At 41.1% G+C, this 17,104-nt stretch overlaps 2 protein-coding genes across 2 annotated transcripts; one reads left to right on the forward strand and one right to left on the reverse strand.

Annotated features, from left to right (window-relative positions):
• The first annotated feature begins 1,355 nt into the window (after window positions 1-1,355).
• Window positions 1,356-9,757, forward strand: MIMS2 (mitochondrial inner membrane scaffold 2). The gene is made up of 3 exons (XM_086761005.1): window positions 1,356-1,540; window positions 4,769-4,941; window positions 6,408-9,757. The coding sequence occupies exons 1-3, from the start codon at window positions 1,367-1,369 to the stop codon at window positions 6,622-6,624; spliced, it is 564 nt and encodes a 187-aa protein (XP_086617131.1). The 5' UTR covers window positions 1,356-1,366; the 3' UTR covers window positions 6,625-9,757.
• AURKA (aurora kinase A) lies at window positions 7,985-17,063 on the reverse strand. The gene is made up of 9 exons (XM_086761004.1): window positions 17,027-17,063; window positions 16,629-16,716; window positions 15,259-15,541; window positions 14,569-14,668; window positions 13,743-13,934; window positions 12,899-13,037; window positions 12,371-12,519; window positions 11,589-11,763; window positions 7,985-10,973 (listed from the first exon to the last, which is right to left on the reverse strand). The coding sequence occupies exons 2-9, from the start codon at window positions 16,704-16,706 to the stop codon at window positions 10,788-10,790; spliced, it is 1,302 nt and encodes a 433-aa protein (XP_086617130.1). The 5' UTR covers window positions 16,707-16,716; window positions 17,027-17,063; the 3' UTR covers window positions 7,985-10,787.
• Window positions 17,064-17,104: the final 41 nt, after the last annotated feature.

Here is a 17,104-nt window from a genome sequence, read left to right on the forward strand (position 1 = left end):
GAAACATAATAAATACATGAACACAATAAATATGTGAAATTGTGTTCTGAGAAACTATTCTTCTACAAAGCATTCAGAAAGAGACTAGATTTATGAAGCAAGAGCTGAAGTGTAAAACCCTGGAACTGGCAGTGCTATTTGTTGTGCCCAGAACAGACTCTGTTTTAATGCATGTAAAGCTCTCTCTCTCTTCCTCCAAGATACTCCTTGAAACCCATCTGTTCTGTGGCGCATTGCACTTAACAAGAGCGGCTCACCATGCCGTTTCAGCGTGGTACCATTCAGTGTTGTCCTGTGCAGTTCCAGCTCGTGCTCTTGAACTGCAAGCTCTTCCGGAGTGAAAACCTCCTATTTATCCCACACGGTTCTCCTGTTGTACTCAGCCCTGCACACTTGCCTCACTGTAAAAACAACAACGCGCCTGAAGAAGAAAGGCGTAGCAACCAGGAAAACAGAAGTATTTTATTGCCGGAGCTTCACATTCAGGTGCATTGTTTCAGGACATTAATAAAGCTGTGCAATATTTAGCCTCCCCCCGCGGTGAGCAGCCTTGTCCGCGATGGCAAGGAGCCACCATTTCAGAAAGCTGCAGTAGTTGCAGTTATGAAAAGCCTCGGCACTGTGCTGGGTAGCAGTCAGCTTGCAGATATTAAACCACGTTCAGTAGCACAAACGGCACAAAAGGTCTGGAAATCACCCGAGTTATGCACTGACCCAGTGTGGCCAGATCTTTCCCGTCAACCGAAGCACTGCTGTCGAAATAGAGCTCCCCAGGGCACTGGGATTCACCTGCCAGGAATATCCCCACCACCACCACCCCCACCCCCTCCACCAGCTGCAATTCTCCCACAGCGATGTTATTTTTCAACGGTATTTCTAATTCCTACATTTTTTGTTGCAGTTTTAACACAGAAACAAGGCTATAAATGCCAGACCTTCGTAGTGTGTGTTGGAAGACTTCTCATCTCGTTTCCAATAAATGAGAATGAACTCTTTGAGCTTGGAAAATGAGTTGCTATGGACTCTTTTGGGCCTGGAAAATTAGTTTATATGAACCCTTCGGGCCTGGAAACCCAGTTGCTATGAACTCTTCTGGGACTGGTAAAGCTCTGCGTTTGCACTCTGCCCTGTACCACGAAGCCTTGGCCAATTACTAGAGCTCTTTCAGATGAAGTCAGTAATTAAATAAACACAGCAGCAGCCATGACATTTGAACCACTTCTCCTCAGATTAAACGCGGGCAGCAACGCCTGCACCGCCCAGCCCGCCCGGCGGCGGGCGGGGCTTGGTGTTCGGCTTGTCAGGTCTGGTTGCCCGCCCCGCTCGGCGCGCACAGTCGGGGCTGCGCCGTCGTCGCGCCGTTGCTATGTACCGCCTGCTGCGCCTGGGCCCGCCGCGGCCGCCGGCGGTCCCGCGCGGCCCCTTCCCGCTCGTCACCCTCCCCCGCGCCCTCTGTTGCGGTCCCCGCCTCGGCCGGACCGGTTTCAGCCCGTCGCTGCCTCTGGTAACGCTGCGATCGGCCGCCGGCACCTCCGCTAAGGTATTGGGGGCGGGAGGGGGACGCGGCCTGGAGGAAGATGTCTTGGTGGGGAGACATCTTCCATGTTCGAACCACGAACCATGTTCGTGGTTAAAGCACAGATTGTCCAGGCCGGGAATTGTTATCCGGTTTTTGGAGGGGGTTGTCAAGATAAGGGCTGCGGCCGCTCTGCACCGCCTCAGCGGTGGGGGCTGCGGTGTGGTGTGTGTGTTTTCCCTGGAGGCTGCAGAGTTTGAGCCCTTCGGGTGAGTCAAGAAGAATTTAAAAAAAAAAAAAAAAAAAAAAGGAGGGGTTTCAGTAATTCAGGTTGTCACAGAGAAGCCCGGCTGTGCCCGGTGGCCGTGGCCGAAAGGGTTTTATCGAAGTGCCGTGGGTTTCAGCCCCCGCAAGTGGCAGCGGGTGGCAGCGGCAGAGAGGTGCCGTCCCTGGCTCTGCGCCCTCTCCTTAGCCGAGAGATTAACTGCGAGCATGCACCCCGGCACTGACGTGTTTTACCGTGCGTTCCACATTCAGCTGATTTTTTGGAGATGGGGAAGGTAAAATTTTAATTAATTTTTACCGTTCATTGTTTTGGTTTTAAATTTGAATTGACCCGGGGAGAAAAGCAAATGAAGGCCTCACATGTAACTGCTGTTTACACTGGAGTAGATTTTTAAATCATGTTTGTGCTGGATTTCTGTAGGAGGCAGAGACTTTCTTTACACCTGCTTGCACCAAGACCATGAATGTGAGCTTTCTGTACAAAGCCTCATTTACAGCTTAATTTTCAGGTTAAGTTCTGTAGCCTCATTACAAAACATACCGTGATGTTTCAGATTTGTTTTCATGCCTTAGTTCAGCCAGAAGCTGAATCTCTGCCAAATTATGTGAATAAAATTGGCTTTCTAGCAGAAATATTGTAGCAGAATTACATGGAAAATAGGTAGCTTTCATTGCTCAGTTGTACATTATTCGTGACATGACCATACTGCGTAGTCCAAATAGTATCTGTTGAAATGGTACTTTTTTTAATATTTTGCTTCGACACCATTAAGAAATTGCCTGGCACGTGAGCCTGAGAGCACGAGTGAATTGAAATGTACTTGGATGATGAGAACAAGCTATTTTTCGGTCCTTGTGATCCATTTTGCAAGTGTGACTGTAAGACACAGAGTTCCTCTGAGGCTTATGTGTCTCTGTAGTTTGTCAGCACTCGTTTTCGTGGCAGCTGTCTGAAGAAAATCTTCATATTTGGCCCCTTGTATCATCTTTGTTTGGAGGGAAAATTGACTATAAGCTATTAAATCTTAAAATACCGTGCGAACCGCACTTGGCTTTTAAGAAAATCACACTGTTGAATTAATGAGTTTTCTTGGCTAAGTATGTGATGCTGATTGAATTGTTAGGACAGCTTTTGGCAGGAGGTATTATGAGACTATTTTGTTCAGTGAGATCCATTCCATCACCCAGTATTTAAATTTTACAGAATGGGAGTTAAAGCAGCATTCTTCCCACCTCGCCCCTGCCCCCTCTTTCCTGTGGTAAAACTGAGGGGTAAGAGGAATGAGTTCTGAAGCATGGTGAAGTAGCGGCCGTGTAGTATAGCAGTGTATGGAAGCTAGTTACTTCCAGTGGCTGAGAGTAATTAGGTTATCTAACTATGAATCCATTCTTTTGCTTAATGAGCTTGCTTAAAAAGATAAGTATTTGAACATTTTTTTCCTCATTTATCTTCTACTGTTAAAACTGCTTGGCTTAAGCAATAAGGGATTTTTATTTTTTTTTCCCCACTGGATGCTTTTCTTTCTTAGTCAAGTTTTGGTTTCTATTCAAATATTACTTTGGCTCATGAGCTAAAAAAATAACCAATATTATCCATTGTGTTTGAAAACTTAAAAACTGCACCAATCCTAATAAGTTGAGCTACACAATTCCCTAAATACATATTTATGTATCAGTGTGATTTCCTATCAAAATGAAATGCAAAGTAATGCAAATTATGATTAAAAAAGAGAAAAACGGCAGCAAACAGGTTTCGAGGGGATGTGGGGGGTGGTGTGGTTAAAATCACTGATTAAAGCGAGTTCATCCTACCATGATGAACTCCTACCAGGAGCCTGTCTTGTATCCTGATTTACAGTCTTGCCAAGTCGAAGGATTAATCAAAAGTATTTTTCTTCTAATTTGTGTACCTTGAACCCAGTTTACAGTAGGACAAAGTGTTGCCAGGCACTCAGTAGCTGTACCTGTCCTGTGGGCAGCAGTGGCCTTTAGTCTGGCTGTCACATTGTCACAACTGCTGCTGAATTCAGTTGGAAAGAAAGGACTCTTCTAATCTTTCCTGGCAGCCGCTCACTAATTAGAGAAATGTCCTGAGGTCTTTCTGGAAACGTTTTTTCTCCGGTTAGTATTTCTTCTATGCCAAGTATGAGGAGGTATTCGAGGGCTGTCTTATTGCTAGCAGTGCATATGCCTTTCTTTGCCTGCATTATACTATTGGATTGCTTTGGGATGTATTTTAGTATGAAATTCTGCACTTTAAATTTACCCAGAACAAAAATTGTCAATACATTTTACTATGACAAACACTTTCAGTGAAGTTAGGCTATTTACACCAGCACTGGCATGTCTTTGTCATGCCACGTAGCTACTGTCTACACCGTGGCAACAGTATTGTTCGTTGCTGTCAACAGTAGGAGTTCCCCCATTCTTCCTTTTTTTTCAGCTGATCTACAGAAGGTGATTTATACGCACTTAAATGTTGGGCCTCTTCTATCACTAAGTTGTTAGGAAGCCAGCACCAGTGTGGTGTTGTGTAGGCTTCCAGTGCCGTCAGCTGCTTAGCTCTTGAACAAAAAGCTGTGTTACAGGAATCCACTGTATGAAGCTGAGCAGTGGGTGAAAGCAAAGATCTCTTTGGCACCTCAGTCTCGTCTCTCAAGCATCTGTGTGGGTGTGCCTTGGCACACATTTGGATCAAATGGAAGACTGGGACTATAATAATGCTTTTTAATTATGAAGCTTGCATTGTGTAAGAACTTACACCAAGCTCAGTTCCTCGATTTGATATGAATTGTTGGGAAAAGGGAGCTATCCTGATGTGAAAAAGCAAAGGTTACCCTCTTCCCAAAGCATTCTGAACAGCACTGTATGCAAGCCACTTCTTTCATTATTTCAGATTGGTTCAGCTGACTGGAATGTGATATTGCGCTTAATGCTAATAACAACTTTTAATTGTTTTCTTTTTAGGATGCAGGTGGATCCCCCAAAAAGGCAGTCACAGATCCCAGTGGTGAAAACAAGAAACTCAAAAAAACCCAGCAGCTGAAACAAGTTTTTAAAGAATATGGTGCTGTAGGGGTTTCGTTCCATGTTGGAATTTCATTAGTATCTCTAGGAATCTTCTACCTGGCTGTGTCAAGGTGAGGTTTGTACAGTTGCCTGTAGCCTCTAGGTAATGGTTTAGCCAAGAAAAATATCTTACATTGTACTTATTTCTGGAAAGAGAAATGTACTCTATATTGGTTTGATTTATACACGGTAATCTTCTGAATTTTGAGTATAGATGGATCCATAAACTGATCTAATCCCCCATAACACATGGGAGGTGTATGTGGTCTTTTTTGCACAAGTTCATGACCCATGGTGGGGAGGTAAAAACAGCAGAGTGGAGACTGCACCAGAGTATCTAACCAGATGAGAGAACTTATTTTTGTTCAGCAGAGGTATCTTTTGTTCTCAAACAGTAGTATGGTCTGTAGAGATAGAGCCGTACAAAAGTGCTGGAGCTTGGAGATAAATTTATTTTTCTGGACATTGAAGTCAGTTTTTGCAGTTGAACTGCAGAAGGCAACAGCCGCTAAAACAAGATTAGATTAAAAAAGAAAATAGTAGATACCCATATAGGAGTCAGGTGGGAAATTGTCTGTGTAGCTGGGAATGCGTTGGTTACAGATCTGTCTGTCGAGTATGAGGTATTTCAACTGAGGAGACAGGGAAACACGTTGTGTCTCAAAACACTCCCTGCTGCTTACTCTTGACTTAAGTAGGAATGTGTGAGTGCCTGATTTCTCTCATTTACTAAATGATAGCACAGGATGACAATGGCAGTTTTTTTCCTTCAGGTATGATTTAACTCCCAGTTACAAGATACTATACTGGCAAGTGAAGGGGGGAAAGTTACAGTAACAACTTCTTTTGGAAAATTACTCCAAACATGGAAACCTTGATGAAAGCTGCTATGTCTACAGAGAATTAAAATATTAATGGATTTGGTGGATAATGCTTATTTGAGATCCATAGTACTTCCTTCACTTGCTAGATTTTAGATAAGATACTTGTCATTTTAACAGCTTCGTACTCCTCTGTTAGAACCCCCTAAGGCTAAAAACAGCTCCTTATTTGGTTTGCGTTGACCTGCATTTATGTGATAAATTTTGGCAAGACACAGAATGGACTTTATTGTAAATTTTGGGAAGATGAATTTCCAACATAAATTCACTAATTTCTGACTCTTTTAAAATTCAAATGTAGAGAAATAGATTATTTTATCTCCAGAGGCTGAGCATGGGGGCTGAGTAATCTCCATGCACATGCTGCAGTTATACGGTTGTAAAACTAAGAACATAGTTGACTTCACAGGGAACTTGTCAATTTAGGGGAAAAAAAGTGAATCTGAAAACATTGCATGTGTTCTTGCTAAAGAAGTAACTTGAGCTGTTACTAGTGAAATAATTCATTGGGTTTATTATTTAACATCAAATTTGAACATAAATTCCAGAGTTGGAAGTATGCCATGTTAAATTCCCCTGAAAAAAATAGTACTTTGTATTTTTTAGTGTGCAACCTTAAAATAAACTAAAGAAATCTCGTTTTCTTTTTTCCCCAGTGGTGTGGATATGACTACAGTTCTCGTCAAACTTGGTTTCAGTGAATCATCGTTGCAATCTAAAATGGCTGCTGGTACAAGCACATTTGTGCTGGCCTATGCTATCCACAAATTGTTTGCTCCAGTACGAATCAGCATTACTGTAGTTTCTGTGCCGTTTATTGTCCGATACTGCCGGAAGATTGGTTTCTTCAAACCTCCTGCTCCAAATCCATGATGATTTCTTACTGGGTTTTACTCAAATTTTTAAAATGCTCTATATCCATGTAGCTTTTCAGGTTGTTAAATTTATTTCTTCCTTGTTCTTTCAGGTAAATGTTACACTGTGAAAAGTGCTGTCCTTACCTCCTTTCAGTGTTGCCACATCTTCTTTAGAAAAACCTGTTAAAATGGTATCTTGTTTCCACTGCAAATGATAATGTAAATGCTTGACAATGAGCAATCTCTTTAGAACACACTGTTTTAAGTCTTTATAATCTAGCCTTTTGGGCCTTATTTTTTTTTTTCTTCTTGTCAAAATAGAGTGGCAGCATTAGTTTATTACTCTGTAGTTGGGAAACAGAGTAGGGTTCTCTCCCTAACAGTCTGTGGAATAAACAATATCCTACTATAAGAATAGTTCTTTTGGTGGGTGTATATATTGGAATCTAAGGAGGTAGGTGGGTGTTTCTTTTGCTGTGAAAGGCATATATTGTGATCCCAGTCTTGCAGTACAACACACCTGCTGAACTAACTTAAGTGGAAGTATCTGTGTACTTAATTATTGCACAGTGATAATTGTTTTAGCCAAAATAGGCGATGCACTGTCCTGAAACTACAGCTCCTTTGTGGTGCTTCCACGTTTCAAGATTTTATTGTTTGAAAATGTGATTTATTTATAGGCTAGGAACTGGCCTTACTAAAGTCCTTTTTTTTAATTTTTATTTTTATGCCTGTAGACTCAGAAGGAATCCTGAGTCTACTGAAATCAGTGTAACCAGAATTACCTCCTATGAGAACATATTCCAAAGATTATCAAGTCAGAGGCGAGGTATCTGTGGGTTTTTAATATATTGAGATCTGGCTTTGTACTGGAGACACATTTTTATTTGAAAACCCTAGCAGCTTTCTGCTCCTGTCAGTGAAATTCAGATCTGCGCCTGAAGTCCAGACATTACAATTCAGAGCCCTCAAGAGCAATTCCTGTGCTTTTGTCTGACAGGCTGTTGAATGTACCATTTAGAGGTGCTTTTCATTTCCCTATTTGGATACTATTCCTCTTAGAATGTAGTTGCACGTGCATATATTCACATACCACCTTTCACTTAACCTAAAAACTGGATCCCAGAACTAGGTAGTCAGCCTAACATTCTGTGATAAACCCGGGTTTCAGACTTAGGACTGTGGTTCTGTGAGATAGCTCAAGCCAGATCTATCAGTCTTCTGGACCTGTTCCTCCTTCCAGGTCTGCTCTTTCTACATTGTCTTTCTCTGTCTTTGTGCTTGCACTTACCCGAAGGTGGCTCTGACACAGGTCTGTTCATACAGGAATCTGATTAAAGTAAAACAGCAAGAAATTACCCTGGTGATGAAAGGTTTTTGTTTTTTTTTTTTTTTTCTTCTGAAATCTAGTGAATTGAGAGGAAGGAGTCACATGGTTAGGATGAGAGTTGGCCAAGGAAGGGAAGGAGGATGAAGCCATTTATTTTTGTTATGAGCAACCTATCTGCTCCACTCAGCTGGAACATTAAATTGCACATTAATTCCTTTCCCATTCAAGGAAGTCCAGACCGTAGGCTAGCTGGATGCTCTGAGGCTTGCAAGTGAGCGAGCAGAATTTGTGCTCTAGGAAGATGAGTCACAGCCACATATGCCCTTGTATCTGTGTTATTACTACCCCTTGGTTAATCAGAGGCTGTCTCTAAGACAGGGGAAACAAAGAGGTGTAGCTTACTTCCTCTGCCCTGTGGAAGGAAGCTGATACTAGAGACTGCCACCTGAAAACAAAGGACAAGGACTTGGTCTCAGGGGGGCTCTGCTGTCAGCCCAGATGAAGGTTCAGTATCTGAAGATGGGAACAGCTGCAGCAGCAAGCAGGTACACATGCTAGAAGCTTGATGTATCATACAAACACAGCCATACATGGTGTAAAGGGAAAGATGCATTACATAGTTAAACACTGCTCAAAATAGCAACCTGAGGAGCAGGACATACAGAAAACCTTGCGGTGGGCCTGCTTCTGTGGGAGCTGTAAGCTGTGTCACTATCGGAGCTTTTGTCATGCACAGCTGCTCAGCTTGCTTGTTAAAATACAGAGCCAATGGTCTGCTGCTTCGTGTACACAGGTGTGCAGGAGGAAGGGCTGTCAAGTTCATTTTTGACTAGCTGTTTATTGAAAAAAAAGTGGACTGGATTGTTCCTGTTTTGTGCCTGCGTTGCTGTATGGCTGCTTAAACTTGCAGCTTGTCCAGAGTACTAGCTTCAGCTTGCTGCTCTCTGAGCCAGCTCTAATTAGAACACAAGTTTCAAGTCAGCTTGTCCCCTAAGGAAGCTCTGCCTTTACCCTTCACTAATCTAGCAATTATTATACCAAATACATAGATAGAAGCTTATTGCTGAGTGGTCAAGAACTGCACTATCTGTACAACAGTTGAAGGGTTACCATGGTGTGACAATGTGCAGCCAACACTACTGTAGCTTTCTATGCCCTACCACATTCCAGAACCAGCAGTCTTTCAGATTTCACGTAGGCAGTCAGTATTTCTTAAGAGTAAGTTTACTTGGGCTTTTTTTTTTTTCCTGCTCACAGAAGCCTTTCTGTATTTGGGTTGGTTTTTTTTCCTACATGTCCGCTTTCTTTGTATCAGTTATGGGCAATGTTCTATTACCAAGGATAACAAAAGAATTCCAGAATAATCCTGAGGCATCCTTGTTTTCTTCACTTAGTCACTTCTGATAAGTGTGTTTTGTCCTAAAGTCAATAGAAGAGGAATATTCAAGCTGCTGCTTTTTCAAAAAAGCAAAAAAAAAAAAAAACAACTTTCAAAAAGCAGGAATAATTTAAAGCAAATGCTCCTAAAAGTTATGAAAAGGCATCAGCACTAACTGGAAATCTTCTTGCAGTAAAGAAATAGAGCTTCATTTAAATTATGATCAGAATTCACATAGCCTATTAAGATGAGTTGTATAAACTACTGGCAGCTTGTTTAGATTAAGTTTTTTTGGAAAGTATATTTTAAGTTAATTTGATAATATATTTTCAATTCTAGAGTCCTTGCTTGTAAAAGGATCATTTTTTTAAAGTGGTTTGTAAAATAGTGAAGATGACCTTAAAGTCTTATAATGAAAATACAATAAACTGCTTTCTCTTAGTTTGGTTGAAGTGTTTTACTGGAAGATAGTTGGGTGGTATGTTTTGGTGAAGAGTGGCCTGACCCTTGCTCCATTTTAGGGAATAACAGCTTACAACACCAGATGTTGACATTAGTTCTTGTTACATATCCTGTTTGATAACAGTACTTTCCAGACCTCTCTTAGACGTGCTTTCAGATGATGTTGTCTATGAATAACTGCATTAAATTTAAAAAACAAAAAAAAAACCACAGCAGCCTAGGTCTCAATGGTTATAGAAAACCCACAATGTAAACTTACCTTGTCATCCTGTGTTGTGATTGTAGAAGAGTCAGTGACCACCCCTAGTTTGTAGTGCCACCACTTTGAGCCAGACCTTTATACCGGCTTCTTTTTTGACATAAGCAAGAAGTAAATTTATTTTGTGATCATAGACAAGGAGTCAAGCTGTACTAATGGTAAAGACAAGTGGTTAGAGATAGCCAGTTGAGGTGATAATGCCATAAGGAACTTTGCTGTGCTGCTGGTAGTAAATAACAAGTCTTTATTTAAAAAGTAGAGTACTCACATTTAAGACAAAATAGACAATAACACATACATCATTTTTAGGACACTTTGAGAAATGCATTCACCTCACTCAGTTTCAGATTACACCACAGTTACGATACCCTTAGCCACCCAGTAAGTTAGGAGGCAGGTATCTCCGGGATATTGCACTGTTCAATAAGCCAGAACAACAGCTTCCTCTTGTTGTTGCAACAATGAACCATTACCAGGACAGACCACATCATAAGAGCCCTGAACAGCTTAATACTTACATCAAACCTCGTCCACGTGTAACTGGATTTCAAGTATATTAAGTATTCCACAACCTCCAGCTAAGAGTCAAATAATTTTACATTGCAATTAGAGTTTAAGACAACTGCCAACCCAAAGATTTGCATTCCAATTGCCATTAGATTCCAAGACCTGCTTTTCATATTGTAAGCACTACAGTAGTCACAGTACAGGACTCCTCTTGTTGATCCCATGAAGTTACCCCCGCCAAGATTATGTTCTGGATGGGGCAGCAACATCACTCTTTCTGCTGTTGGGCATCTTCGTAGAGTTCGCTGTAATCCAGGGATGAAGTAGTACATCTTTCAGGGGCAGTCGATGGAATGGGTTATGCTTCAGAAGCTTTGAAATTAAATCCCTCGCACCTTCTGTTACAAATGGAGGAAACTTGAATTCCACCTAAGGAAGAGGAAGGACACTAAAGACAATGCAAAAGTTCTTTGGCAATAACCAAGCTAGAGAGACAGAGGGCTCAACCCTCCAAGGTAGATCTAGAAAGGAAAGCTGTGTCAGCCTTGTGGGCTATGCACGTTATGCCCTATTGAGATGACATTAAATCATTTCATTTCATGAAAACTTCCACAAGCAGTGAGAACCTTGTTAAGCTACTGTATTTTTCATTGTACTTCAAACAAGATTAGTTTGCTGGAACCTTTCTAGGTTATGCAACAGGAAGAGTTAAGCTCATGTATTTTTAGCAACACCTTGAATGTTAGACACTTGTTTTATAAGTGAGAAAATTAAAGATGTGGAGAAGATTAGTTGCTTTATGAAAGGCAGAAGTAACAGAATCAAGGAAGTAAGGCAAGGTATCTTCAGGTCTCCTATAGTTATTCTACTTAATGACTGAAGACAGCTTTAGGGAATCTAGTTTTATGCATATCATTATGTCTTGCTACAGTTCTAGTTATAATAGACACCTTTCTTCAAAATGACCACTTGTTAAGCTTCAATAAGACAACAGAACTGAAAGGCAGCACAATTCAGCTAATCTAAATAAGTGTTGACACATACCCTGGAAATAGCTCTGTAGGTTTCCTGATATGTTTCTGCTTCAAAAGGTGGCTTCCCTACAAGGAACTCATAGCACAGAACTCCCAGGCTCCAAATATCCACCTTTTCATCATGCGTTCTTCCCTCAATCATTTCAGGAGGCAAGTAATCAAGTGTCCCACAGAGAGTTGTTCTCCTGCAGAAAAGTCTCAGTTAATCATTTACCAACTGCTACAATTATAAGATCTATTTCAAGACCCAAACAGAAGCCAGTGCTGGCAATCAGCTATACCTCAGTGCAGTCTACCCTGGACAGACTCAGCACCACCGGAATACCTGGTAAAGAAGTGCCAGCAGTAATTTTTCACTTTTGCTTTAAAGCATCTCAGTCACTGCTACCAGTCTTGTCCCTCCTTTTTTCATCCCACTTGCTAGATCAAATGCAGTCTTCCTTAAGATAAAACATCTGCTTTGTCAGGTGCAATTCAAGTATATTGCTAGTTTGAACACAAGTGTGGTCTGTCAGCACAGTGGCCACTATAACCCTACAGCAGTACGCTAACCTTCTTCACTTGTGTCATGTTCAGCAAGTTTTGAACTATACAAGTTGAAAAAACAGAACAGCGCTTTTCTCTGCTACATCAGTTGACTATTAAGATCTTTGCTGTAGTGCCCCAGTTCTTAAAGGATTTTTTTCAGCCAGTGTTTTAGGAAATTCACATTTACCTCCATTCCACAACTATAACTGTGACAAGAAAGCTACAGAAGTATTTCTCTACATAAGATCTATATTGCATTCTCACCTAGAAGACGGAGCATGCACAGACCATCCGAAGTCAGCAATTTTTAATTCTCCATTTGAGCCAAGCAGCAAGTTTTCTGGCTTGATGTCTCTGTGAATCACACTCTTTGAATGACAGTATGATAGAGCATCTGCTAGTTCTGTGATGTACTGTATTTAGAAAGAGAACAAATTTTTAAAGTATAAAGACATTATCATTCTAGCTTATCTGGCTACAGTATAGCCTTTTCTAGGCATAATTAGTAGTTTAAGTTAGAGCAATTATTCCTTAAACCCTTGAAGTCAATAAAGGCTCTGCTTGAAGTGACCAAGCACTTGCAATATTAAGCAACGCAGAACATGATTATTTTAGTGCTGTGCAGTAATTTGTCTTCCCAACTTAGTCCTTGTTTCAAGTGCACAAGGAAACTAGCATCTAAGGAATCTTTCACACAGCAGAATACAGAACTTTATCTGAAGAGCTAACTTTACGCTGCAGATATTCCAGATACAAAGAGCAAGTAACACATGAGAAGTTAGAACAACCTACAGTAGCAGTTCTTTGCTCATCAAACTTGGTAAACTTCTGAAGTTCTTTGTAGACTTCTCCACGAGGTGCATACTCTAGAATAAGGTAGACTCTTGTAACATCATGGAAGTAGCCATATAATCTGAGAATGTTGGGGTGCCTGCAAAAAGATTTAAATACTCTTTTGAGCAAGGTATTTGTCCATGTAACTTTAATTTCCCTTTCCTGCCTTCCCCTCTTTCAAGGCAAGCATAGGAACTTCATCTTGTACGTACTCCTTCAGCTCATGACATATCCATTGAGAGCTTCGTAGCAGACAGATTGTGTTCATCAAAACAGCATCTTAAACTCCCTGCTAGCAAGCAGCTAGCTAAGAGTTTGGATAACTCCTATCTTCTTGAACATGCCTTTCTACAGCAGCTGGAAGGGTAGGTTGCCACTGGAGGTGCCAGTTCTTATGAGGTTTGGGATTTAAGCTTAAACACTTTAAGAAAACTAATTTCTTCAGCAAGTCAAGCTTATTTTCCAGGAAGCAGAATACCAGAAACAAGCTCAGACTCTTGAGAAATTGCAGTTACCCACATAAATCCAAGCAGTAGACAAGGTGGGGTTTGCTTGTTTTGTTTTGTTGTTTTTTTTTTTTTTTTTAATAGGAAGATTTGTTACCAGAGTTTACTTCACTGCAAGGTAGACAAAGGTAAATCTTGGTGCAGGAAGGCAAGAATCCTAACTAGCAATTTCAAGGTGTCATGTGTTTAAAAATAAACTTCTGTTTTCTTCAACAGGGTCTGTTATCATAAACAAGGTTACTTTGTTTATTTGAACACAAATGAAGCAGACAGTATAATTGGTCATTAAACTTTACCTAAGATGAGACTGTATTTCAACTTCTCTTCGTAGTTGATGTTCTACACCAGCTTCCTCAAGTTGTGTTTTAAAGAGCACTTTCAGTGCAAGAATAAATTTACTCTGCTTTTCACGTGCCAGGTACACATTTCCAAATTTTCCTTTTCCCAGAGGACGACCAATTTCAAAATCATCAAGAGACCATTGCCTTCTGCAAGAGGAGAAAGAAAGTTACAAAAGCTTGTGTGGGCTTTGACTCCTAGGTTTACAGTCTATAACATTCCTGTTCAATAGATACTTAGTGATCTGAGCTAGACTTTAGTCTTCAAGAGAACACCAAGAGGATAAAATACTCTTGAAGATTTCGTGGAGAGTTCTGAACACTCTTCCTTCCTAAAGTTTATGTACTGAAATATTAACATCAACCACCCTACTACAAAATCAAGGCTGTGTACACCAAGGCAGGCTCATTTCAAATCACTACAGACACATTACTAGTGCACATCAGAACTGTTTAAGGTAGCTGTACTACAAATCTAACTTCAGCCTTAGACTCCAGTCTCTTGCACGTACGAAGGAAGCTTTGTTTTCAAGTGTACTATCTTGCAATTGGAGCAGTGGCTCTCAGTGTTCTCTCATGGGAAGAGCCATTATTCATTTAGCCAAAAGTTTTCTTGAGATCAAAGGAAGTTCCTGAGAATTATCAGGAATTATCTGTGAAGTGTAGGGCCACTGGTCTCCAGAACCAAGGGACTCAAGTGGCCTTCAGCTCAGTCCTAGAAGTTAAAAACAAGCCTAATCCAACAGGACTCAGTTAGCTAGAACAATTTAGGCATGCAACTTACTTTTTAGTCTCTTCATTTTTCTTTTTAGTCTCCTCACTTTTCTTTTTAGCAGTCTCTTCATTTTTCTGTTTAGAGGTGCTTTCTGCTTCAGAGTTTTTTGCTATGTATACAGAAGTAGATCAATTTTGTGAACCAGACATGTGAACGCAATACAAAAATTCGCATGGGAGCAAATCTAACCTCTGTGCAGTATCTGAAGGAGTTCTTAGAATACATTCAATGGCATTTTAAACAACCTAGCATACCTTACTTTTGGCAAAGCCGCACAGCAGTTACCAGTGCTCTCAAAATGTAATTGTAAAAGCTTTCTTAAATTAAAAAAAAATAAGCTTCCCTCAAAAAAAAAAAAAGTAGTATTCTTGTGTATAAGAGATTAACATGAACACTGGAAAAACTGTGATGTATGAGTGCCAATTACATTAACTCCCAGCTGACTAGTGAGCATCTAAATTTTTAGACAACCATATTGGCTTTAAATGGGTAATCCTGGCAACAAGGACAGTGCAGTAACATTTAAGTTGAAGTATGTGCTGCTACTGTGTTTTTATTCTGTTTTGGAGCACAACTTCTCTACAGGACTGTCCCACATCATCAGCATCAGCTTTAGGTTTTCTGCACTGCATACTACTTCATAGAAGTATCCCAAGTGTCACAACTGTATAAATACACGTAAATCATCTTCAGAATTACCAGGTGCTGGAACCTGTTGAGGTTTTTCACTGTTCTTGCTTGGAACTTGAGGCCTAGCAGTTGCTTGGACCAGAAGCTTTGGTCGGGGCTGCTGCGTTGTCTGGTTATTAGACAGTTTTTGGTTTGACAGTACAGATTTTTGTGATTGTACAGGAACTCGCTGGGGAAAGTTTGAAGGACACAGAACACGTTGTGCTTGAATTCCACTGTTCAGTAGCCGGCTCTGAGCAGAAGGCTGAGATACAGGGACACGTTTCGGGCCATCCCCGATGGGATTAGCAGTCTGCAAAAAGAAAAGATTATACATTAATTGTGAAATAGCATACTGTAACCTTTATGGCCCCGCTTAATAGAGCGAAAAAAAAAAACAAAGCACAGATGATGTTAGGGTATTCTGATCTTATGTTTAAAGAACAAAAACATTCTTAAATTTCTACATTGTAGAAAACTGCTAACTTTTTCTTGTCAATAGCATGCTTATTTATAGCTAGCAGAAGAACTTTTCCACACACAGCCGAAGCGTATCAGCCAAAGGTGGTAAGACAGCAGATCCATACTATAAAAACGGACACTGCTGTGAGTCATTGCCCCCTTTAATGCCCTTCATCTTGATAAACCTTGCACTGCAGCAGTTCAGCAGAACAAAGCAAGTTTATTTAGTAAGGTTCATCTATCTACTTTTAATCTTTGGCTTCCAGGAAGGGAAGGTAGTTTAGGCTTATATTTAAGAAATTTTTAGTTGGTTTAGGATACTTTGCCTACAATCAAGTTCAAATGCTAACAAATAGTTTCTCACAATTTTAATCTTCTGATGGTACTTATGTAACAATCTGTACTTCTCCCTTCCCCTAGATATTATTTAATATTCTGGTTACTTTCATTGAAAGTGATGTATTAACAGCTTGATCTAAAAAATAATTGGTTTTAAGTTAAAATAAAGAGAAAGTGCCTGGCTTTCTATATACAAAAATATGTAATCAGAGTGATCTTGAGTACTCCTGCACAGGCATGAGAGTAGTGACATTAACACGATACTTGCTTTTGGAAGCTATATTTGAAATAAGTTGCCTATGCACACTTGCTCTCTTTAAAGGATCTTAGATTATATTTAAAATATTAGGAGGACTTCCCAATTGAAGATATACCAGTATTAGCAATTTAAAAAAATATAGCCTTGGGCACTGTTAACTCCAAGACAAAACTACTAAAAGATAAATTTGGCAGTTGTTTCCTGCACACAGATATCGTTGTTTCGAGACAGTTTTCCCACTTTTTGTAATTTAGCACAGTTAATAATCACCAGAGAGTCTGAAGCCTGTAGCTATTGTGCGATCAGGAGAAATACACCCCTAATCTAACAAGCCACTTACTTTCATAACACGACTGGGATATCCAGAATGGTTCTCTTTCGTATTCTTGTCCATAGTGCCCGCAAAGAAGAGCTGCATATAGCTTAACCTACGGATGAGACGGAGCGCGCGGGGTCAGTTCCACAGGGAACAGTACGTCTCGGAGCTCTTCCCCAAAACGCGCCCCCCACCCCGCACCCCTTCGAACACCGGGAGGCCCCAAGGCAGGCCCGGCCTGGCCCGCAGCCTCATGCCCCCGGCCCGCAGCCGCCAGCCTGCGCCCGCAGCCTCCCACGGGCCAGGCCCCGGGGGGCACGGTCGCGCCCCCGCCGCCGAGCCCGGCCGTGCCGCTCACCCCCGGCCTCCGCTCCCTCCGGCCGCCGCGGCTGTTTGAATTCAAACCGCCCTCCCTTAAATACCTTTAAACTACCGCCGCTCGCCATTGGCCTCTCTCCCGCCATTCGCGCCCGCTGATTGGCTCCTTTTCAATCGGCCCG

This window comes from Chlamydotis macqueenii, chromosome 16, assembly GCF_036417535.1.
Source record: "Chlamydotis macqueenii isolate bChlMac1 chromosome 16, bChlMac1.mat, whole genome shotgun sequence".
NCBI classification, from domain to species: domain Eukaryota; kingdom Metazoa; phylum Chordata; class Aves; order Otidiformes; family Otididae; genus Chlamydotis; species Chlamydotis macqueenii.

What these genes read in the sequence shown, in the direction of transcription:
- MIMS2 (XM_086761005.1), top strand. Translation starts at nt 1,367, where the DNA reads ATGTACCGCCTGCTGCGCCTGGGCCCGCCGCGGCCGCCGGCGGTCCCG. An exon ending in CCGCCGGCACCTCCGCTAAG is followed by an intron (nt 1,541 to 4,768) that starts GTATTGGGGGCG and finishes TTTTCTTTTTAG; the next exon opens with GATGCAGGTGGATCCCCCAA. An exon ending in TTCTACCTGGCTGTGTCAAG is followed by an intron (nt 4,942 to 6,407) that starts GTGAGGTTTGTA and finishes TTTTTTCCCCAG; the next exon opens with TGGTGTGGATATGACTACAG.
- AURKA (XM_086761004.1), bottom strand. Translation starts at nt 16,706, where the DNA reads ATGCAGCTCTTCTTTGCGGGCACTATGGACAAGAATACGAAAGAGAAC. An exon ending in ATCCCAGTCGTGTTATGAAA is followed by an intron (nt 15,542 to 16,628) that starts GTAAGTGGCTTG and finishes TTCTTTTTGCAG; the next exon opens with ACTGCTAATCCCATCGGGGA. An exon ending in CCTACAGAGCTATTTCCAGG is followed by an intron (nt 10,974 to 11,588) that starts GTATGTGTCAAC and finishes CCTCTTCCTTAG; the next exon opens with GTGGAATTCAAGTTTCCTCC.